Here is a 25,455-nt window from a genome sequence, read left to right as displayed (position 1 = left end):
ACTTATAAGGCCCTCCCTCGAGCTGCACTGGGACTCTCTGACCACTTGATGGTTCATCTTGTTCCCACATACAAGCAGAAGCTGAAGCTGGCAAAGCCTGTTGTGAGGAGCATGAGGATCTGGACAAGTGAAGCTAAAGAGGAGCTGCAGGCTTTTATGGAGACCACAGACTGGGAGGTGTTCAGGGCTGCAACCAATAATCTGGATGAGTATACAGACACTGTGACTTCATGGATCAGCTACTGTGAAGTGTGCATAGTTCCAACGCGCACCAGATTAGACGGGAGAAGGAGGCAGCTCGCAAGCAGCTGTTCTCAGCCAGTGACTACGCTGCGGTGTGGAGTGGGCTCAAGGTGGTCACAAACCGGTCATGTTCCCCCCACTCTGCACAACCTTGCACAGGATTTGAACAACTTTTAATGTCGGTTCAAGCAGCCATTTTGCCCCAACACCTCTGTGGTCTCTCCAGCCCCGCCTAGCCCAGTCATTGACAAGCCACTCCCCCTGCTTCTCTTGACATTCTAGAGCAGGCCGTGGTCACTCAGATCAGGAAGCTGAACCTTCGGAAGGCTGGGGGTCCAGACAGAGTTTCCCCTGCCATCCAGAAGCATTGTGCTACTGAGCTGGCTCCAGTGTTCACGGACATCTTCAATGCTTCCTTGGTGTCCTGTCATGTTCCTGCCTGCTTTTACTCCTCCACTATTATTCCTGTTCCCAAGAAAGCCAGGATCACAGGACTGAATGACTACAGACTGGTGGCACTGACGTCTGTGGTCATGAAGTCCTTTGAGCGCCTGGTTCTCTCTCACCTGAAATCTCTCACTGCTTCTCTCCTGGACTGTGGACGATGCAGTGAAACAGGCCCTTCATTTAATTCTGGAGCATCTGGACTCCCCAGGAACCTATGACAGGATCCTGTTTGTGGACTTCAGCTCTGCTTGAAGACAAGCTTCGCCAGCTCAACGTGCCTGACTCCCTCTGCAGATGGATTACAGACTTCCTGACCAGCCAGAGTCGGCGTGTGCGGCTGGGGACGACTGTTTCCGACACTCGGATCCTCAACATCAGGTCTCCTCAGGGCTGTGTTCTCTCTCCATGGCTCTTCTCCCTGTACACCAACTGCTGCACCTCCAGCCACCAGTCCGTGAAGATGATCAAGTTTGCGGATGACATCACCATCATCGGACTCAACTCAGATGGAGATGAGTCGGCTTACAGGAGGGAGGTGGAGCGGCTGGTGCCCTGGTGCAGCCACAACAACCTGGAGCTCAACGCCCAGAAGACATTGGACCTGATTGTGGACTTCAGGAGAGTCACAGCTCCTCCATCCCACCTCCTGATGGCTGAGTCGCTCATTTCCATTGTGAACTCCTGCTTCCTGGGAACCACCATCACCAAGGACCTCAAACGGGAGCCAACAATCAGATCCCTTATCAAGAAGGCCCAGCAGAGAATGTTCTTCTTGCGGCAGCTGATTTCTGAGAGTTCTACACAGGCATCATCGAGTCCATCCTCACCTCCTCTATCACCGTGTGGTACAGCAGCGCCACCTCCAGGGACAAGAGCAGACTGGAAAGCATTGTACGTTCTGCAGAGAAGCTGATGGGTTGCAGCCTGACACCTCTTCATGACCTGTATGTCTCCAGGACCCAGAGACCTGCAGGTCGGATCAGGTGTTTTTAGATGTCGCTACCATATCAACTGAGTATAATTTGAAATCTTGAAACAGCGAAACAACTTTATTCTAAATTTTAGGAAGGCAGCAGCTACTGACTAAGCAGATGACCTTTGTTTCTTAGTGGATATGGCAGATGGAGTGTGACGTGATTGGAATGCACCATTCATCACTACTTTGATATTGAACTTGCTCTTATGGAAAACCAAACAAGGCCATGTCAGGCCAGCTCGTAGGATGGGGAGTAGGACCAGAGCTTATACTAAAAAAGCACTTTCCCTGGCCTTCAGCCAAATGGAGCCCATTTTTGTTGGTGTGAAGCCAGCATAAAATTGCATTTTTTGTGGATTTACAAAAATCCATAAAAAAACTAAGGACATTTGCAAAGTGAAATTTTGGTTATTGGAGACACACACAAATACATGGTCAGCATGACACGTTCAGGAGTCAAATATATATGTCAAGGACACCAACAAAACCAGACCGTTTAAACACCTCAGAGTTCTTCCTAAACAGTCCATATAGTGATCCACCATGTTGGAGTCAGGCACTGAAAGGTTGACAGATTCCAAATATTGCAGGATTGTCAAGTAGATGGTAGTGAGAAATAATATAGTGGGATCTTTTAATCGTTTGACTAATCTCCGCCCGTTTTCACATTAAAACCATTGGTGAATGCAAGTGAGAGCTGCCATGATGACTCACAGGGTTCTGACTGATGGAGCACTGCAGTGACAGTCAAAATATTAATCACATTTATAGATTCTTTCACCTCTGAAGAAAGTTTAATCTGGGACTGACAAAATGCAAGCAGCCCTCTGCAGCTAGATCTTCTTTCCTCTGAACATTCCTTTATATTCATGTCATCAGTTCCACTTCTGCCTCACTGCAGTGAAGTTATATAAATGCGCTGTGCTTTGCATTCCAAGCTGTCAAAGACGAAAAACTCAGGAGAGGCATCCATCTGTTCGAGCTGAAGTAATGACATCTACTGTCCAGCACAACCACCTGCAGCTCAATGGTGCAGTCACACAGTCCAATTAAAAAAAAAATCTCTCACCTCACCTCTGTTTCTTCTTCAGTATTGGGCTCCATTTTGGTTTAAATGTTTTATAGGTTGTATTTTCTGATTTATATGTTATGTGTACATATTTTACATTCAGAGCAGCATGCCACAGCGTCCAGCATGTTCAGAACAATGAAGGACTGCGTGACAGGCTGGACAGAGGAGCTGCTGCAGACAAAAGGCAAGATGACCATAGCAGAGACATTTTTCGGTTTACTTCCAACTTCAGGTTCAAAAAGTTACAACATATTTCCTGAACAGTTAAATGTGCTCGATCACAGCATTCTAAACTTCTAAAAGCTGGTCAGGACAAACATGGAACATTGCAATGAGCTTAGAAAAAGAAACTTGTAAACACATAATAAAAAATGTGAAAACACTGACACAGACAAAATAGTTAACTTCACCAGAATTGAAAAATAAAAAAGGAACTTGAATGTACAAAAGCCTGTGAGAACACAGAGTGTTTGGAGCACTTCAGTCAAACATGTCTCCATCGTCGTCTTCTTCATTGTCTGACTCTTCAAAGTACTTCAACTCTTTCTTGGCACGCCCGACTCGCTCAGTGGTTGATGTCTTCGTCCTACTCTGACTGTTGATGACATCTTCATCGTCGGACTGCTGCTTCTGAGGCTTCTGCAGAGGACAGGCACACTGTTAATTATGAAAGAAAAACCATTTGGTCCTCTGCTGTATGTTGTCAAGGAGAAGATCAATTTTGTCAGTTCATGGTTGTTTAAAAAGGCGAAATAATTAATAGTTGCCAAAGGTCCGATAAGGTCACTATAGACGGTATCGTATGGGTGATAGTGTGAACATGTCCTCATGCTTGTGCATTAGGGTGACAGACCAGCTCCAGTGCCAATGCAAAACTCACCCGTGCTACAGGCTTCGCAGTCTTTTTCACAGGGCTGAACTCGTCATCACCAGAGTCAGAGCCCTTCCTCTTCCTTCCTCGTGCTTTTCCTGCAGACAGCACACACACACTTTAACAGGTGCCCTGGTGTAAACAGGTGAGAGGGGCAGACAGGTACCTTTACTGGTTATTGGTTGTGACTTGAAGCCTGTGTCTGAGTCCGAGTCCCAGACGGATTTATCAGGTTTCTTGCCTTTTGGTGCTGGTGGCTTTCTGGGTTTTGGAGCAGCAGCTGCTGGCTTTTTAGCTGCAGCTGGGCATCACATGGAAGAAAAATATGAGACAAGAATCGGTGTGTTCCTTAATAAGTTAATTGTTTTAGGTCACAACAAACAGACAATATCTAAACTTCACTAATAGCCTAGATCAGAATGAAAACACTCTTCAACTGCTATTCCAATGGACCAATGAGCAGCTGGCAATGAAAGTCATGGGCATGTTCACAACCTCTCATGAATGCTAGTACAAATGTACCATGCTGGAAAAGTTACCGACAATCACCCAGAGTGACTCAGTTCAACCGTGTGTCTACTCTCCCAACAGGACATCAAACCTGAAGGCTTTTTCACATGATGGTGATGTACACAAGTACAATGTAATAGTTGTACACATGTATTTTGGCACAAAATCAGGAGAAGGAAAGCAGTCATGCTGTTGCATCAGAGCTTCCCTCTAGTGGACAAAGTGGAGTATTACCTTGCTTTACAGACTTTTCAAATGCAGAGCTGCTGGAGAACGAGGAGAAGACAGGATTGTCATCATCCTCAGCGTCAGATTTCAAGGTGTCTGTAACATAAGTCATGAAACGATCACCGATTGCCACACATGACTGACTTCTTAAATGATCTCACCACTGTCATCACTCTTTTCGGAGAAGTTGGACTTATAGGAGGAAAAAACGCTGCTGGTGGTTTTGTTCTTGGCTTCAAGTTCAGGCCTGAAAATGAGGACCAATATAATGGGATTAATCACAAGTAAATGCTGTGTATTTTAGACAAGACATTGGTCCTTCTACACATGCAGCGCTACAGTTGACCACTTGATCAAACCACCAGTTGATTAGCATTAACTATGAAGAGCCTGTATCCTATGTAATGGCTGTTCTAGATTGTGAGTCAGAGTATAGAAGATTTTGCTCCAAGTGTGTTTGTTCATCCATTCAAAGTCATCCTGCCTCTTGCTGTGACTTCAAGAGTTTAAGTAATCGGGTGATGTAAAACAGAGTAAGATACCATCTCAACAGAGAAGAATACGATCAAATGACCCAACAGTTCATGTTGAATGCCGCGTTCCCTGCCACGTTGTCAGCAACGCTTGAATCCAACAACTTTTGGCGTCCAGAGTGGGCACTTTAGCCGATGATGCCAGCGTTGTCGTCGTGTAAGCACTGCAGAGTTCAACGAGGAGGTCAACTAGGCACTGATGCTCCTGTGTCGGCACAGCACTGACCTCAATTAACTAGAAATCAGTGATAACACTGGACTGAAGCACTTTCACAGGGTGTTGATGCTCCACCTCGTGAAGGGCTCATTTTCAGTCATCAGGTTTTTTTCTTTCTTTCAGTTAAATAAACAGGGCGAATGCCATTTCGTAACATAAATAAAATAATAATTAAAAATGCATTCGAAGGCATTCTCGCAATGACCTTCATGGTGTAGTCACCAGATAAGGTCGAATGTTTGCAGTGTTGCCAACAAAGCTAATGGTGGCTACTTTGAGTCGTCTAAATTACAAAACATATTTATAGTTATTTAAACTTTTTTTTATTTGCTACATAATTCCACATATCCGGCTTCATATATTTGATTTCTTCAGTATGTATGTACAACGCAGAAAGTAGTAAAAAAGAAAAGAAAAGAACACTGAATCAGAAGGCTTGTCCAAACCTCTGGTCTGTGCTGTATTCATCACCACTTGTACCTCTTACCTGGACAACAGCAAAGTTATACATTGTGTACTGTGTCTAAATATTTAATATCAGTGACAATAACAGTGCAATAAATCTCACAAGTTTCTTTGCTTGGATGGAGAGAAGGTGTCTGCATCATCTTCATCGTCAGTATTGGTTGCAGGAAGTTCATCCTTATACGACCGTATGGGTGAGGAAGCCATGTCATCGTTGCCATTTTCTTCATCATCGCCTTCCTCCTCTGAGAAGTCGAAGGTGTATTTTGGCTTTGAAGCTAGGGGACAACAAGAGAGGGGTCAAACGTCTGACTTCAATGAACTACATAAATCTGTAGTGGAGACTTTTGTGAGCTGACCAGATGCTCTCTGTGACTTGGTTTCTCTGGGGATGATTGGTTCTGCGTCCAGGTCGCTGGCAGAATTGGACTCGTCATCAGACCACGGGTTCCTCTTCTTCACCTTCTTGGCAGGTGTTCCTCTGGGCTGTGGAGTTTTCCGGACCCGGGGAGTTCCTGAAACATAAGGGTCATGGTGCTTGACTTATTGAATTGAAGAAGAATAGGCTGCAGTCATACAGTGCAGAAAGGTGATGTATCCCTCTTCAAAAATAGTATCTGATACAATAGAAAGAATACAAGTGAAGCATGGGTTCAGAGGTAAGAGATAGTTATGCACAGTTAAGGACCAACACTGAAGTATCCAAAAAAAAAAAAAAAAAACACAGAAAAATACCTGGTTCTTTCTTTTCCTTCTTCACTCGCTGAGTCTTTGGTTTCGGACCAGGGTTTTCGCCGGTAGCACCCTCAACACCTGGCGACTCTTCATCAAACTCTCCCTTCACCACTGCGTCAATATCACTCTGTGAAGGAGGTGATGACTTATGATCCAGGTCACTTGAACCTCTAACCTGTTCAGGAATTACAGCAACCTTCTTTTTCTTGGTGAGCTTCTTGGCAGCATCAGATTTGAGCTGCTGCGTTGGAGGTTCCACTCTACGGCCGAATGGTGAGGGAAGCGTCTCCTCGAGATTCAACTTTTTCACTTTGGGTTTTCCCACTTTACCTTTGACCAGTTTGATGGCCTTTCCTGAACTCTGCTCTTCTCGCTCCTGAGACTCCAGGTTCTATGAGAGAGAACGATTGATTTAACTCATAGTTGTGTTTCAATAACATGACTTCTTGGATTTAATTTCCAGCCAAAGACTTCCTCGTCAAAGTTGCACTGTTACAAGTCTAACTCTAAATTTCCACTAGGTTCCATCAGAATATACTCAAAAAGTTGGTGTGGAAACATGACCACCATCTCCCATGATAACCTGTGATGGAAACCAGTTAAATCCCAGTATTTCACAACACAATAGCATAGTTTTAAATGAATTCTCTTCGTGGTAGACCTGATTTGTGCTTAGCTTGTAGACACAGAGTTTAAATCAGCTAGTTTCATTGGAAGTACTAGTTTGCTAACACTGGATTATTGGACATTTAAGTTCTACTTGGCGCATGAAAAACTAAAGACTCAAATATCTAGATTTAACGCTTTATCTTAACAAACAAAAGTTGACAAACAGAAAATTACCAAGTTTGGTGACATTACTAGATGCACTGTGATGAAACAGACCCAAGGCATGTGGTTCATGTTTATTCGAAAGCCAGTACTTTTCTGTACTGATTAATGTCAGTTATTTTCACTTGCATGCAGTTGTTTTTTTTAATGTCATGCTTCTCGATTGATAGGAACAGGAGGAGACATGACAACGAAAGCTACAGGACACAGGGGATTCACAAATGGACATTCGGCAACCTCACTTTTCCATTTATGGTCAAACCCTGACATTTAAATGTAATTAGCTCAGTCATTCAAAATAGCTGTTGCATTTGACATTATGTTGGGAACATTTGGATTAAATCCAAAAGATAAAACATCCACAGAGGCAAGAAGGATGGCAGACCATGAAAGTGCAAGTCTTGTGAAGTCTTGTAACTACTCCAGGGAATATCAGTGATTTGACTGATAAAGAGAGAGAAAGAATCACTGTGTTACATCACCATTAAGAATATCACCAACAACACACAAATGTTAAATATGCTACATTTTTCACTAATAAAAGGGACCACGTTGTATGTTTGTGTTCAACCTCCACAAAAATAAATAAAAAATAAAAAATCCAAAGGAACCTTGAGTCTGCACATTACTTGATGAAGACTTACTTCCAGCTCCTGGACAAACACGGCCAGGTCCTCCTTCCAAAGATCTTCAGGACTATTCTTCTGAACATCATTCAGTTCTCTTCTCTGATGATATGGACAAAACAGAGCTAGTATGGCAAACACTAGAAAATAAACATCTTCTATCAAACCAATAAGAGAATGACATGGAAATCTGTCCCCAAGTTTCTGATGTGATGAAAGATTATCAGACATATTAACCTTCTGGTCCCTCTGCTTCAGCAGTTCCTCCACCTTCTCCTTGGTCAGGCACCACAGAGGCATATTGAGGATGTAGTTGAAATTGGGTCCTGATGAGGAGCCCGAGTCCACTGAACTGTCACTTTCATTTCCATCTTTGTCTTCTTCGTGAGCCTGAGATTTTGTTCGCAAAAATATAGGAATATTATTTTCATGGAAGGTTTACAAATATAGTCTGGTGACAGCTGTCTGTGATGAAGTGGACGGACGGACGGAAGAGATCATCATACTTAAGCAGGTTCTCATTTGTACGACCCTCATCAATATCATTATTTGGTAATTCAATATAAATCAAATTAAAAAATGAACATAGGTACGCTGGAAAAAAAAACGGGTACACTCAAAAAATGTGTACATTCATTAACACACAGAACTGTTCATTTACTGGTCAAATAAAACAGAAAATGGTTAATTGTACCCTGTAATTACCTACTCTTGCCAGTCCACATGATAACAGCAGTGTATCTTTACCTTCTCCTGAGCCTTGTTCCAGGCAGCAACAGGGTCTGACTCGTAGCCCTTCTGGACCAGCATGCGGATCAGGTCCTTCTTGGATTTATTCTCTGTTTGTAAACATTAGTTAGCCAACAACCCTCAGCACTCTCTGATCAGGTCACTATTTGTGTTTCACTCAAATCTTTCTTACCAATGGTAATCTTCCCTTCAATTTTCTCCAGGACAAAGCGGGCTTGGTTGGACAGTTTGCTTGCATCTGCTCCGAGACTGCCAATCAACCATTCCTTCCTCAGTTTGTAGTACTGCAGCCGCAGCTCGAAGAACTCTCTCAAGATGTCTTGTACTGAATCATATCGTTTCAGGCAACCCATGTGATCAAACAGCACCTGAGGGCAGAGCAGTAAGCCAGTGACAAACATGTGGGACAAAAATGTCAGCAACCAACAGGAGAGGATATGAATCTCTTCTTTTTATTCGCCTATTTTTTTTTCTTTCAGCTTCTACCTTCAGGTGTCGCCACAACATCATCTCGCTCCATCTCACCCTGTCCTCTGCTTCCTCTTCTCTCAAACCTACAAACCTCATGTCCTCCTTCGCCACATCCATAAATCTCCTCTTTAGCCTTCCTCTTGACCTTCCAACCTCAACATCTACCTACCAATGTACTCACTATCTCCCCTCTGTACATGTCCAAACGATCTCAGTCTAGCCTCTCTGACTTTGTCTCCAAAACACCTGAAATGTCCTGGCCCTTTGACATACTGGTTCCTGATCCTATCCATGCTGCTCACTCCGAGAGAGAACCTCAGCATCTTCATCTCTGCTACCTCCAGCTCTGCCTCCTGTCTTTTCCTCAGTGCCACTGTTTTCAAACCATACATCATTGGAGAGGATATGAATCTCTACTTCCAATATGCAAACCACAGAACAAATTATTCCACTCAACACAGAAACTGGGAAAGACTAGAGGGGTTTTAGCTTTAAATAATATAGCATACTATAATAATTACAGTATTAAGAGCATTAAAGTGACTTATGGGAAGGACTTTTCAGCAGACAAAAAGAAGACAGATAGAATATGTGAAGGAATTTTGGACAATAGAACACGGACAACACTTAATTATTCCTTTTCAAAACATATTGTGTTGCCTGTTGCAAGTTTTCATAGTCATAAGGTAGTGACTTAAATCGATTAATAATTAATTGGAAGAAAAAAAACAGCTTTTACAGTACATTTAGTGGCCTGTTGATTAAAATGCCTAAGCAGCAAATGACCTTTCTAGAGACAGACAGAATACCATAATGATTAAATGTTACAGGCTGAAGGTAACGTCTTCACCATGCTTTCTTTTTGGCCTACTTTGATTCCTGTTTCAGACTAAATAATCGAGAAATAGCATAAGGCATTGACAAAATGGATAGTGCCCCTTATTAATGAGCATGGCGTCTAACCTTGTGATGGCTTCCAAGAGTTTTGAATTTAAACAACCTATTTCAGCATTATCCAGGACACCCAACAATAAATCAGATCCAGTGAGATTGTTTCAAGGTTTGCTATTTCAGGGGCTTGTAGACCATTTAATTTGAATCCCACTAATATTAACACTCAAACGCTGACATGGCACTGCCACATTATGTAGAACCAAATAAAAGACAACGTAATCTGATATTTATAGTACTGGTTCAGTATTGCACCACCAAGTATAATAATGTCGGTGGGTGTTGATGTTTTCTTGCACCCTAGTACATATACCAGTCTGAAAGTTATAAATGCAGGTCATGGCAGCTTTAAGACTTTCACCTTTTAGACTAAAGAGACTATTTTGTATTTTGTAATACTTATATTCAACCGCACAGAATCAGACTTCCATATCTGCTCATGAGTTTTACTTATCTGGTAAAGAGTAAATGTTTGATGTGAGTCATTACCATGGAGTTACAGGTGAGAGTGGATTGCAGTTTGAAGATTTTGTGAAGCCCAGCAGCCTCTGCCTGAGCCAGTTTCTCCTCAGACATGCGAACCACAAACTTCACCGTGCTGTCCGTGTGGTACTCCTTATAGTCATTGATCAGTGCTGGGGTCTTGTCGCTGCCTAGCAACATCGGCTCCAACACCGACTCCTTATAAGCCTGCAGAAACAAATGCTCAGGATTGTTAAATAGAAAAGGCATTCTAAATGGATCACGCTCAAAAAGCAGAGCTCCCATTCTGGTCAAAGAAATAAGGTCACCTGAGTCCATGTCCTGATGGGCAACTCTGTGATCTCAATGGTATTCTTGTCAATAATGGACACTTCTCCACTGACAAGGTACTGGTTCAGCCCGAGTTCATGGATCACCCCTCGGAAGTTTTTGTATTTTGGAAGCTGTCGAGGAATATAATAACAATCATATTTTATTATCATTTAAAATAACATTAGCTTAACTCGAGATAAACTCTAGAAAGGTTTTTTCTTTCTTGTTCAACATTAAATTATCCGTGGACGGAAAAAAATACTTTGCCGTTTTATTTGGTTCAGTGTAATATTAGTTATTAAGCATAACTGTTTTTTTTGTTTTGAAATAACTGTGTGCAAGTGAGCAGTTTACCATTGGCAGAGGCTCTTGGTGATCAAGCATCCTGTTGATGTTATTGACGATCTCTCTGGGGTCATAATTGGGTATCTTGCAGGCCCAGCCAGTACCGATGCCTTCAGCACCATTCACCAGCACCATGGGGATGATGGGAATGTACCACTCAGGCTCAACCTTTTGGTTGTCATCATACAAGAACTTGAGCATGTGGGAGTCCACTGCTGGGAACAGCAGTTTGGCAAGAGGGCTAGAGAATACAACAAAAATAAATGAGAGGGGAAACTAACTGCATTGTAATTTTCCTTTCCACTTGGTTTACCTCAGCATAGTGAAGATGTAACGAGGGCTGGCAGCATCTTTGCCTCCATTGATTCGAGTACCAAACTGACCCAGTGGCTGCAAAATGTTGACATTGTTGCTGCCCACAAAGTTTTGAGCCAAGTTCACTATGGTCATCATGAGGGCTTGCTGTAATTACAGGATAGTAGGTCAAACATTTGCAACTGATAAACACACTATTTAAACGTTTCTGGCAGGATTACTATCCTTGCAGGATTATTTTTCGTCATTCCAGGGTATCTGTAACCCTCACAGCAAGACTTCATATTATCCCCTGCCTTTAGTCTTTGTAAGATGGCAATACTTTAGTTGGGTGACATCACCCACCTGCCGGTTTCGTCATTTGAAGTGAAATGCGAAATATGAAGCAACCGACCCAGTGAGAACAAATTATTACATCCAGTATGCATCAATAGTAAGTAAAAACAAGTGTCTGAGATAAATTTCCATGCAGGCAGCCACTTTCTCCTCCAAGCCATGACACTTCAATTGATGCAGTTGAACACTGTATTTCTTCTTTTCTCTAATCCTCTTAAACATATATCCCTTATTACTGCTCCTATAGAACCAACTGCAGAATGCTGCCCTTTAAAGTTTTACAAAAATGAGAGCAGGTAGCAGCAGAGTTCATCAACGTACACCTAGATCTGCATTCAACAACAAAGATGTTTAAAAAAAATAAGCCTTATTGCCAAGCGAGTTAAGCATGTTTGTGGTGTGGATGATTACCTCTCCATGATGGTAAGCTGACATCTCAGCCACAGATCCAGCTAGCTGGGCCACCTTTACCTCTCTCTTGTCGTTCCTCTTCAGGCAAGTGAAAAGAACTTTTCTCTGACCGGGCTTCAGGCCTAGACACAAACTCAGTTGTCGAATCAGGGTTTTAAACACTTATTTTCCTGGACAGATAATCAATGAATGGTTATGCATCACATGACGGTGTGTTCTCCTGCTTTTTCAAAATTTTCAATTACTTTTTAAATCCCTTACTTAAATCTTTTACTGACAGCACTGAAAAACAAATAGAAATTCAGAGACCCGAAAGTAAAGGTGTAGATGCCTTGTTTTTAAATTATATTCTAAGTTGACCCAAGAAAGGAAACATTGCAGCAATGAGCAGAATCAAGTTTGTGTACCGTCCACCAGAGATGGAATGGACCTCTCATTGTCAGAGTTAGAAAAGAGAATCAGCTCCTTGTTGATGAAGTCGTTGTAAGACAGATGTCTGGAGCCAGTTCCATACAGGTATTGCTGTAAAATGAAAGAGAAACAGCCTTAGTACATTTTTCGAACTTGTTTAGAAGCTCAGTACTGTAATGTACAGTCATGGCCAACCAGGCAGGATCATAGGGACTTTATAACCGCACGATTGGCTTCAAAGATTAAGTGTTTATTTACCCACCAAATACATTTTCTGCAATTTGTTTCAGCAAATAACATGCCAAAATAGTCAAGTGTCAGTAGGTACAACTTTTCACAAATCAAAAGGGATTTACTACAAGGCACAATTGGCCTTTGGGTGAGGTGCCTTTGGTGCAGTGCCTCGGATTATTTTCAATGAACAGTGTGGCGTGCTCAGAAAAGGTTAAAAAACACTGATCTGAGACGGTAGCTTTAGGAGAAAACCTCTGTTGCTCAATCAAGGAGCGTTTCAAAGTCTAATTCAGGTTGTGAACTTTTACGTACGAGTCAATGAATCCACCTCCCTTTGCAGCTGGCATAACAGAAACGAATGGGGAAAAACATATGAGCTGAATGAGGGACCGAACATCTGGAGACAAACAGCGAAAGTGCTCCTCAATTCCATCTGGAGTGCGATGTGCATATGCCGCTGTACTTGCTTATTAAAGCATATTTGAATGCAAAACCTTTCTACTAGTATGAGGGCTTTTATTACTGAAACAAAAAAGAAGCACACTAGGGTCCTATGGGTGAACACGAAAGAAAGCTAAAAGCATGGTTGCATATACAAACCTCGGGAAGACCGTGAAGCCGCCGTTGACGTCTATCTTCCATGAAGTTGGTTAACCACTCCTTTCGGTCATCCGTCTTCTTCTTGCTGAAGGCCTGGCACAGGAAGAACCATACATTCAATCCAAAAAACACATTTTACCAGGCAACAAAGCAAAAGCAACTTTCCACCACAGCAGCCAAAAAAAGTCTCAACTGACAGTTACCATGTTGAAAATTGACTCTATGTACATAGGTAAGTTGATGATTTACACTGGTTACTTCATATTTGCATATAGGAGAGCAGCAGAATTTCCCACCATGCAACTTCAAATTGCTTTTTTTTTTCAACCTGAAGTGCCTCAATTCAACCACACACCTTCACACCAGAATGACAATGTTCCTTCTTTGACCCTCGAAGCCAAAGACTGACTGCGCACAGCTCACATGACCTCAACTAGCATACACTGGTAGAGCATCAGGGTATAGCTTGTTATTTAATAGTTGGCTTAAAACTAAAAGCTGGATGAATTACAATGACTGTGTTGAAGAAAACAAACAGCCATGACTTCACTGATTGTCCCAGGTTTATTGAAAGCGACCGTTAATGTTGCAAGAGCGCTCTTCATTAGAGTGTTATTGTCCTTCACCTTTTGGCAAGTTCTTTGCATATGCAGGCAAAAATATGTTCTTTGGCCTGAATTGTCTGATTTACTGTTATGCGTCGAAATGGTTGCACTGACCAAAAACAAAAATCCGTGAAATTGTGACATTAAAACAATCAGCAATTATTTTCTGCAAATAGCGTACCAACATATCCGGGTGTCAGTAGCAAGAATTTTTCACGAAAAAAAACTTACTAAGCTTTCTAAATTGTCAGCCACCACAGTAGACGTAAACTCACCAGTGTGATGGCAGCATCATCCTCTGCACCACTGTATCTAAATGAGATACGATGCTTCTCCATGTCTGCAAAGTACTCTTTTGCCTCTTTACTTGTACTTGTACCTAAACCTGAACAAGAAGATAAACAGTTTGTAAAGTGTTGACGTTATTTCATAACGCAATACATTAGTCGACGCATGAAAAGGAGCAAACCTTTGTAGTATTTTATATGCCATGTTTTATAGTTTTCTGTGTTTTTCTTCCACTCATCGAATTCTGGAATACTGTAGAAGGCCACCTCCTGTTTATTCTTGGTCGCCTGGAATTAAAAACAAGGAGATCTTAATGAAGCACAACACTAGGCCTCAAAATGGAAAAGGTAGACACAGGCATGCATTGACAGGCAGAGCAGCGACAAGAACAATATTTTCCAAATGAATAATCCACCAATTACAAGTTATTTTGCTCAGCACTTGAAATAAAACTGAACGCAAATGACAATTCACATGGAAATATAACTTACTTTGACAATTGGTGTGATGAACTCCTCCAAGAAATTGTGTTTGAGGAGAGACGGCCAGTTGTGATGGAAGAAGTTGATCAGTAGACCTTTAATGTGGGAGCCATCTTGATCCTAGTGGAGAAGTGAAAGTGTCATTAGGCACAAACAACAGAGGTGTGAATCATTACATGCGAGTGAACTCACCTGGTCAGTCATGATCATGATCTTGCCATAGCGCAGTGTTCTTAAAGACTCTGCATCATCGTAGCTCTTTTTGTATTGAAGGCCAACAATTTTGATAATGTTGTTGATTTCTGCATTTTCCATGATCTAGAGATAACATTTGATGTAACTGCAGTTATTCTGATATTGACTGAGAGCAATAACTGTTCTGGATGTGAAAGAAACCTGCTTGTGGGTGGCTTCTCTGACGTTAAGGATTTTGCCTCTGAGAGGGAAAACTCCATATCGATCCCTTCCAATGACTCCCAATCCAGAGACAGCCAGCGACTTGGCCGAGTCTCCCTCAGTCAGGATCAGTGTGCACTCAGAGGAGTGTTTGCCACCTACGACAGAAAAGTCAATTTATCATTTATTACAATCAAAACATCCATGTGCTCGACTTTCGTGTTTCTCACCAACAGCAGCATGGACATTTTACCACATTGAAGTGACATACGACCGTTGCAATCATAACCAGGCACAATTCAAATGGTCCGGATAGTAATACATTAGCACTCACGGTGTGTCTTTATGCAAAACAAATCTTAAGAAGTTCATTTAGATCAATAAATAACCAAATGCAGAAATCGCAGTTAAACTCACCCGCATCGTTGGCATCATCTAACTTTGGGATGCCCTTGATTTTGCTGTATTTCACTGAGGAGCACTTCTTATTCAACTGAGTCTGTGCTTTGAATTTGACCCAGTTTAGGATGCTCTCCACTATCCCACAGTTGGTGGCCTGTGAAGGAAAGAGAAGTCTTAATTGTGGCCACAGCTTCGATAGTTTAAAGAAAATCACAGAGCAACGGAGAACTCACAGCCTTGATGAACTTCTCTGACAGTGGACACTTGGACCCAAAATTCTTAGTCTGCAGGGTCATGTTTTCCTTGGTCTGAGAGTCAAAGGAAGGATTTTCGATGAGGGCGTTAACAAATACCCATATGTGGTTCTTCACCTGCAAAGAAAAGAAGACCAACTAAGATCAACATACAAATCCTTAATACTTCAAACAGAAGTCATTTGCTGAAAATGTAACAGAGTTAAATGTATATGTGTAATAGTTAATAGAATAAAAGTACTTTCCAGTTATACAGTATATTGGATAACAAACTATTGATGGAAACAGTGGATAAAATAAAGCAAACATCAGTGGAGACAGAACAGAGATTCAATTGACTGGAAGTGATGGCAGGAGCAATGAACGTAATGACACATTAGGTGCCAGTGTAATAACATGTAATAAACCTGTGATGTGGATGATTTTATAATAGCCTAATCTAAAATAAAATCCATTATAATCATCATCAAGCCCCAATTCTCAAAACAAACTGACGCTCCTGAGACTGGATGCTGAGTTTCTTTTTTGCAATCAATGAAAATGAGGAGGAGGATTTATTTTTTTAGTCAAGTTTTTATTTGTCAACAATAAAACACATTAATGCAGTTTTAGTCAGTTTTCAGACCATTGATACTGTCTCGTCTGACCTTCCCCACAAAGTAGAGAGTTCATTAACAAAATGGCTGGGTCATAATATACTAAACCCCCTAAGTGGCTGATCCTGCTCATCAGAACATGACAAATGGCATACGCACAAGATGAGTGACATTGACTGAAAGTTGAGAAATAGGCTCAATAAACTTCAAAAGCTCCAACAAGAATCATATTCACTAACTCAGTCACTTAACTCATTTAGTGTCACTCACCAAAAACACAGGAAGTTGGACAACCTGTCTGAGAAATGGGTCAGCGATAATAATAATAATAAATAATACAATTATAATAATGACAACTAATAAATCTTTGCTGTTCTTAAATGCATTATGGATGTAATACATTTTTTTAATTACTGTTACTACTACCTCTACAAATTGTAAATTAAGTAAGTGGAGGGAAGATAGACTAGGATTTATATGCTGTCCTCGATTTCTCTTTGTATCACTGTAATCCTGCAACTACAAAACATAAATAATTTTGGATTTTGGAAGGAAAAAAATGTCTGGTCAAAAAGCCAACGACTCATCTCTCTGTAAGAGTTCCACCCCACAACTGGATTATCAATGGATTGCTAACACGAACTATTTCGGAAGAATGTCATGGTGATTTAGCATTGAGCCGCTGTTAGAGCACTAAAAAAACACTTTCACTATCTGATGTATTATTTATGAAAAACAAATAATATTTATACTTTGCAATTGCCTGCCTATTGGAACAAAAATTCACGATTGACAGCTAGGGGAACCAAATAAAACACATTAAAGTATGACTGTGTTTGATTGGCATAAGAGCCAATAATTACCTGAAAGGGTTTAACTGACACGCCTGCCTTATTCTTCTTCTTCACCACCTCAATGAGTTTGGCCACAATTTGATCAACTACGTAGTCAATGTGTCTGCCACCCTGAAACAAACAGTCAATGTCAGTGAACCAGTCCGAGCATGAAATTCTCTCTACTTGACAGTTTACCTTGGTAGTGGCAATACTGTTGACAAAGCTGATTTGTTGGAATCCTTTCTCACTCATGGTGAGACAAACCTCCCAGCGGTCATTCACCGTCTCATTCACAACTTTCAGGGCAACTCCCGTCTCATCCAGCTTGTCCTTTACATACAGATCAACATAGCTACGGAAGCCATTTACCTAAACAGAAAAAAAAACAAAGATGATGATAACTTACCTGATTTGTGATTAGCATCAAAGATGAAAAGGTGCAAAGCATGAAATAATCCAGCAAGTTGACCTCATCCCGAATCAGTGTTGCTATGACAACTATGACAGATTCCTAGTATAATAACAAGGAATTATACTAAAAGCTATATGGCATTATACCAGAATAAAAACCCTTAATGGCGCTGTTGAGAGACACTGAAGTATTATTGCTTTCTAAGAACCTTCCTTCTCTCGGAATCCATAATCAAAATGTAGACACAGTATTCAGAAAGGATGGCTGTGAGTAAGGACAGATAAATACAAAGCAATCTGATAATCATCTGACAACATCAGAGATTGATTTCAAGGATAGACAACAAAATTCAAAACTTACAGGTAGCCGTTTGCCATTCAGATTAACCTTCACACCCCTGCAGGACCCAGCTACATCATATGCGCGCCGTGTCAGAAGTGCTACGATGTCCTTGTCCAGTTTCTCCATCTTGAACTTGGATAGATCTGGCTGAAATGTGACGCAGGTGAAGTCATCTCCATCAAAGAACTTAATTTTAGGGTCCGACGTCTTGGACATGTTGTTCTGCCAGGTCTAGGAAAACAGACACACAAATATTAATAACAAACATCCAGTGGTGATTTTTTAGGGTTATTTTTTATTATTCACTTAATTCGATTGGAAAAAAATCAACAGAAGAAAACCCACACAAGTGCTACTTCATATTCGTTACCTTATGCCAGGTGACAAGATGGCTGTGCTCACCAAAGTCAAAGTGTGAGTTAGACACAAGCTTACCTCAGACATGCACACCTGCCAGAATTCTAAAATACAGGGATTCATCAGCAATAAGGCAGGGCTCTCATACATGGTCAATAATCAGGTAAACACTCCAATAAGAGTATCAGGAGTTCACCTCTACATTACAACCAACTCTTTTTGTAATGACCAGCCATATACAATAATGGGCAGCTGAAATTATTGCTCAACTACTGATGTACGAGTATGTACCAGAAGAATTAAAGGTTGTGACAGGTGGTATTGATAGGTTTGTTTATGCATGAGTGTATCAAGCAGGGGTGAACAGTAAAAGTAAATTTACTGAATTATAGTTTTGAGTAACTGTGATTTACTTGAGTATTGTTTTCTGAAAAATGTATTTTCTCTCCTACCAATTTAGTAACCAAACACTGTACTTTTTACTCCACTACACAAAAAATGGAAGTTGTCAGTGTTGACTTTCCACTTTTGTTAATTGACTTTTTATGCATTTGTAACGTAATGAGGCTCAATCTCCTATGTCCCTTACCTGTTTGAAACTGTGTCTGTATTCCTTACAAGCTGTTTCCACAGTGAACTTCGTGCTGAAGATGTTGCAGAGTTTAGCACCATAGCCGTTTCTTCCACCTATGAACAAATGAACCATGATAGATGAAAATGGCCACCACGCTAAATTGCTGAGAACTATGTATTTTGGACAAGCCAGATGCCTAAATTGGGGCAAAGCAATGTGTTCAATTGGTTAAGGAGCTTGCATTTCCAGTTTTCCAGCTCATGCTACAAGACACATCAGTGCTGCACCATGAGGTCTTTCCATTTTAATCTAATTGCCTTTTAAATTTTAATCACATTTCAGAGTATGTTGTGGCAACAACCATGTAACTCAAGCAGAGAGTCATGAAATTAATACAATCACGGTGTCAGCAAGGACAGCAACTAGCTAATCAGTACAACACTGCCCTCGAATGGTTTGCCAACACAGTATATAGAATTTGAGATTTAGGTTCAATCATAATTCAAAATGCATATTTCATAACAATGGGATTGGTATTTGTGATACACCACTGAGCAATTCCCAATGACCTTTATTTGACATAGTGCAACTATTTTGTTTAAAAACACCTTGCACAGCACTCCACCAAGGTCCAAATAGTTTAAAATCCTGCAAAAAGGACAAGTGTTGTTACAGTGCCTGCAACTCACCAGTGACCTTCTTTTCATCATCGTCATAGTTGCTGGATGTCAGAAGATGTCCAAAGATCAAGGCAGGGACATACATTTTTTCATCCTTGTGCTCCACAACTGGTATACCTTTGCCATTGTTCCAGATAGAAATTGTATTTGACTCTCTGGAGGTAAGGAAAGAAAGTTGAAGTCAGGCAGTGACAGTTAGTTACCATTCATTTTTAAAGGTTCAGTTAGAGTGACCTACTTAAAGGAACATACCATCACCACTCTCCATAATGAAATATGTTCTTCCCAGATCTTAGACGTGTGGAAACTTAACTCTCTCAACCTTGTGCACGCACTCAGTCGCATGCACTATATGGTCAGCATGTAGCAATGCTCGTGGTTTCAATAGGATCCAAAAGACACCTAGAGGCCACCAAGCACTTGCACATTTTCCTTATTTAATTAAGGATAAAAAGGAGAGCTATAATGTACTGCAGAATTACACTTGGGAGCACTTTGTCACAAAAGTAATACCATCACTCTCTTCAGTCTCCCTTCTGTAAATAGAACCAACATGACTGAGTACTTCTACCTGCGCTAGTGTGCTTTACTTTTATTACTAACAATCATTACGGAGGAGTATACCTCCTCAGGACGCTACTGAGCTGTGCTGCATGCTAAAAAATAGGGCAGTGTGCCAGAGCAATTGAGTGTAAGCACAAAGAGGAGAGAGTTACGTTTCTACAAGCTCATATATACTATGCATATATGAGCCAATAATTTCTGTAGCAAAACTTCTTCACTGTCTTTATTTCAACAAAAACACTGGTGATGATTCCAGTAAATGCAACTTGAGGGCTTTGAAAAATACAAACCCATAACACTGATGACACTTACGGATCGATAGTGATCTTGATAGCTGTCATGTTCTTGTCTCTCTGTTTGTTATCTGCTGCATTCACTGTAAAAAAAAAAAAGACAGACTCTAAATTTATCCAAAAGAGATGTTTTGAATTTTATCAAAAACATTTACTTTATAATGCGAAAGGGGAAATTGTTGCAAATTGAGTAGAATTGCAAATAGTACTCATAAACAATGAATGACCAGCCAATGAGCAGCTTACTGACTGGCTGATGTGGGTTTTAATTAAAGCTGGCTCTCTCTAAAATGGGGGGCATGAAAGATCTACGGGCAGATTCCTGACACCAGTTCTAATTTTACAGGGCAAACAAATTTACTTATTGGAGTGTCTACTACAATGATTTTAGATCCCTACTGAACAAACCAGTACGTGACGCTTTGAATAAAACGCTCTACGATTTGAAATATTTACATTAGAAAATGCATATAAAGAACCACCCGTCGTAAACACTCCGTCTCCCAGGAGCTGAAATCTTATTTTCCCAGCCATGCCCACTCAATAATGTGAACAATAATGTGAACCTCTTGTATGTAGAGATTTGAGACAGGGGAGAATTTTATGAAGCAATAAGCATCATCATGATGATGCAACATGGAGAGGATGACATTTGAAACATGCAGGAGTCATGAAAGTTGGGTTTAGATATTAGTTGCTCTTAAAAAAGAGGTCGAACAATGTGGAGTGTGATCGTTAATTTTAACAAAGACAACAGTAGATGAGTAATACCTACCACTGTAGCATCAACAGACACATTCAAATCACACATTTCAATACAGTGTAATGGCAACTGCACCTCAAAATTGAGCCCCAACCATCTTCAGTGAAGGGTCACTATAATAATTTGATGAGAGTATCTCACTGAAAACATTGACTTCATTTGTTTCAACTCAAATCTCTGAGGATGGGCATTTATCATAGCTACAATACCATAAATGCATTTTCATGTATGGTCTTTGCAGTATATGTACTGTATGACAGAATGTATATGCTGTGACTGAGCAGGTTTACACTTCACAATAAATGCATTGTAATGTTTGCAGTTCACTCACCAAGAATTTCATCAAAGATTTTGTAAAGCCCAGGAACATATGTGACCTCTCTCTGGTTCATGCCCACTTCTTCATCAAACACCCACATTGGCTGGGAAGAAAGAAGTTGTAAAAACAATGATGAGGGTCAGCAATGAACTCAGAAACAGTTCGGTATGAATTGTCCAGAGTAATGAGTGAATGTGAGGGTTTTACGCAAATGCTGTCCATCCTGTTTACACAATTAAAAAATGCAATCTACGGACAGATGTTTAGACATGGCCCATGACGTTTTCACAAATATCACACTTCTTTCTACAGATATGTGTGCAGTTATGATTGCCATTAGTCCATGAGGCCTAAGAGTACATAAATTAGACTCACTTGTGTAATGGGCTCCACCGAGCCAATGTAGGTGTCTGGGCGCAGGAGAATATGCTCCAGCTGGGTCTTCTTTTGGTAAACCCGCTCAACAGACAGTTTGGAATTGGCCTTATCCTTCTTGGCCCCATCCATCTTAATGACATCACCTTGTCCATTGGCTGCCTCCTGTGTGAAGAGTGATACAAGGGTGACTTCACAGCTCTTGAACACCATGCGTTGCCATTTTTCATACAACGTGAAATACCAGGGGTTTACAAAACAAGTATGTAGAATAGGTCAAATAAGGCTCACCACCAGACGGACCAACACTTAAAATTCCCCTGAGCCATTTATGGCACAATCTAAGCCTACAGTTATCGGTGCCTGAAACAAGGTGCGTGAAATGGACCTTCAGTTCTAAATAAGCACAAGTGCTGAAAATGTAAAAATGTATAATGTCACATTTTGTTTATTATAATGAAACATTTTTTATTCTCTTGGATTGCCATGATTTTGATCTAGCAAAGTCCCTTATGTCGCCCTCCCTTCCATGCATTTTTATTGTACCAACACTCGTCATGTCATATGTGTCAGTGATGCGTTACAATTGTCTGTTTCATTACCATGTTTGTGTTTAAAAGTGTTTAGAGTGTTTAGAGTGTTTAAAAACTCTTCAGTTCCATTTTTCTCCAGTTTTGTTTTGTGCGATTTGTGAAAGGAAGTAGCTAACAGGACCAATAAGTGAACTTTTTCATTCAGGAGTTGTTGCATGAGTCTTGTGTGCTTGGATGTGCTTGCATGTGCTTGCATTTCTTCCTTCTCTTGTCTCACTGAAATGGCTCTAATGTTGACAGTGTCCCTAAAAGTGACTAGTAGATCAACATTTTAAAAGAACAATTTACCACGGTGCTGAAAGTCATAAATGTAATCTACATACAATATGTGTACGGACCGAAGAGGCATCCAGCAAAGGTCGGTACATTCATAGTGAAAATAAGTTCTCGATAAAATGTCCACACATTACGCTGTAACGAAGAAGTATTCGACTGCGTATGTAGTAAAATAACGTAGTTGAACCACCCATTAGATCAGGATGAGAATCCTGAAACAAATGCGTTGCGAAGTCGAGTGTTGATTAATTGTCCGAATTGTGGGAAGAAGGCAGTCTAATCGAATCTAAACTGATGTGAAGACCATCCGCATGCGGGAAATATATATATATATATACACCAAGAAAAAAATATGTTGGTTTGGGTCAGACAAATTGTCCAAAGACATTTGAAAATAATTTCAATCTCGCTTGTAATTTCATTTGACTTCCGTTCATGCTGACTTTAACACGTTTAATGATAAGAAAAGTGCAAAATGGCTCGTGGGGTTGACGATGTAATGCAACTGCTTTACATGTTGTCGGATATTTAAATACCACCGCAGTAAGTAAAATGGTTGATATTATGTACGGATGCTTTCAGCGTCCACTGATTGTCGAAACGCAAACAACACAGCAGTTCAGAAAGCAGTGGAATGTTTACATCAGACAATTTGTTGCAAAAGCTAACTTACCAGCCAAGCTTGTCCCCCGCTTCCTGCTGCGCCGTTGGACATTTTCCTTTGTGGATTTAAATTGAGATGTAGCCTGCTAAATGTCCTCAATTTCAGCGATAGTACTCGTCCAACAAACACGGCGCCTCAGTTGTCGCAAACTAGCAAAAGCGTTTGATATTCCATGTTGTGTTTTCAGCAATGCAGCGCGAGCGAGCAAGCAGACGGCTGTTATTGTATGATGATGCCAGCGGAAGAACAGTAGGCCTAAACTTCTGAACAAAGATGCTAACCAGGCTACAGTCTCTTAAAAATACTATGTACAAAATACAGTTAAAACTAAGCCAGTTTCAAATTCCCTCGAAACTAAGCGAGAAATACATTACAGTTCGACTAAAATGCAACAAAGGGGCGGACTTAAACCATTTTCATTCAGAAATTAAAAGGATTAGATGGTAGTTACAGCCGACCAGCAACGCCATATACAAGACAGACTGCGAATCGTCTCGTAGACAAACTAGCCAATCACGGCGCTGCTTCTCAGAGTGCCGGTATCTCAGCCAATGGGAGGATCGTTTGCGGTACAATGGGCTCGCTCGGCGATCGCCAGGATATGGTCAGTGGCCGCTGCACGGGGAGGAGCCGAGGTCGTGACGATTATGATGCGCCGAAGTACGAACTTCACTCGCATCTGTTAGGAAATTGTAGTTTTCTGATGTCACCCGCTTCATTACAACCAAATAAACCAGAAGAGAGACAGAAGGTGAAATGTTTTCCGGGAGTGAAACACTGGCATCACGCTAGCCCGCGATCTACAAATTCCCATCTCGCCTGCCCACTAAAAAAAAAGTATTTGTGCCGTGACGGTATCGACTCCGTAAGCTCCAGTAAAGTGCAGCTGTGTGTTACGGAGATGATAAATAGACGTTATGTATTGTAAGAATGTGTCTTCAATGTTTTTTTTTTAAAAATACACCTTACATGCAGTCATAATATGATTACTATTAAGAATATATATTAGAAAAACTACAAGAGGTTAGTGAAATCTTTCCCTGGATTCCTGTTCAGGCTTCTTTTTACTGTAGAATTATGAAATAAATTGACTTTATGTACTGTAACAACATGTATATTATAAATTTATTTTTTTTTAAACTAAAAGAGGTTAGTAAAATCTTTTACTGGATTCCTGTTCAGGATGCTCTTGGCTACTATCCCTGTGACTTTGAAGAGTTTTTACTGTAGAATTATGAAATAAATTGACTTTATGTACTATAATAACATGGATATTCTAAAAAATATATATATATATATATAAATAAAAAAAAACTAGGTTCTTTGTCCATGGCCTTCTTCATCTTCATTCCAAAATGAACTTCCTTTTTGCAAAAGGAACTGAAAAGCTGAGCCCTCAGGTGGCACTCGTTGAACTCACAGAGTTCAGGTTGCTGACCCTTACAAATACATAATATCCATGTTGTTACCGTACACGAAGTCAATTTATTTCATAATTCTACAGTGAACACACTTCAAAGTCACAGGGATAGTAGCCAAGAGAACCCTGAACGGGAATCCATTGAAAGATTTCACTAATCTCTTGTAGTTTTATATATATATATATATATATATATATATATATATATATATATATATATAAAATACACATGTTATTACAATACATAGTTAATTCATTTCATAATTCTACAGTAAAAACTCTTCAGACTCACAAGGATAGTAGAGCAGAGCTCCCTGAACAGGAATCCAGTGAAGGATTTCACTAACCTCTTCTGTTTTTTTAATATATTTTTTTATAACATACATGTTATTACAGTACATAAAGTCAATTTATTTTATAATTCTACAGTAAAAACTCTTCAGACTCACAGGGATAGTAGAGCAGAGCTCCCTGAACAGGAACCCAGTGAAGGATTTCACTAACCTCTTGTAGTTTTTTTTTAATATTATTTTTATAATATCCATGTTATTATAGTACATAAAGACAATTTATTTCATAATTCTACAGTAA

The 25,455-nt window shown here is 40.5% G+C and overlaps 1 protein-coding gene across 1 annotated transcript; it reads right to left on the bottom strand.

Moving 5' to 3' along the window:
* Positions 1-2,921: 2,921 nt before the first annotated feature.
* Positions 2,922-24,167, bottom strand: top2b (DNA topoisomerase II beta). The gene is made up of 36 exons (XM_053861991.1): positions 23,454-24,167; positions 21,912-22,076; positions 21,549-21,639; positions 20,474-20,537; positions 19,607-19,752; positions 18,933-19,030; positions 18,005-18,217; positions 17,428-17,601; positions 17,260-17,361; positions 15,780-15,917; positions 15,562-15,700; positions 15,145-15,302; positions 14,941-15,066; positions 14,758-14,868; positions 14,448-14,553; positions 14,254-14,363; positions 13,374-13,466; positions 12,536-12,650; positions 12,129-12,250; positions 11,380-11,528; positions 11,076-11,307; positions 10,718-10,852; positions 10,416-10,616; positions 8,677-8,872; positions 8,502-8,593; positions 7,992-8,144; positions 7,773-7,856; positions 6,494-6,688; positions 6,298-6,424; positions 5,922-6,077; positions 5,666-5,840; positions 4,509-4,594; positions 4,354-4,443; positions 3,776-3,910; positions 3,619-3,707; positions 2,922-3,377 (listed from the first exon to the last, which is right to left on the bottom strand). Exons 1-36 carry the CDS (start codon positions 23,493-23,495, stop codon positions 3,219-3,221), a joined length of 4,767 nt encoding a protein of 1,588 aa, XP_053717966.1. The 5' UTR covers positions 23,496-24,167; the 3' UTR covers positions 2,922-3,218.
* Positions 24,168-25,455: the final 1,288 nt, after the last annotated feature.

Source organism: Synchiropus splendidus, chromosome 4 (assembly GCF_027744825.2).
Source record: "Synchiropus splendidus isolate RoL2022-P1 chromosome 4, RoL_Sspl_1.0, whole genome shotgun sequence".
NCBI lineage: Eukaryota > Metazoa > Chordata > Actinopteri > Syngnathiformes > Callionymidae > Synchiropus > Synchiropus splendidus.
Note: the sequence above shows the minus strand (reverse complement) of the source record. Positions and strands in the feature narration are given on the sequence as shown.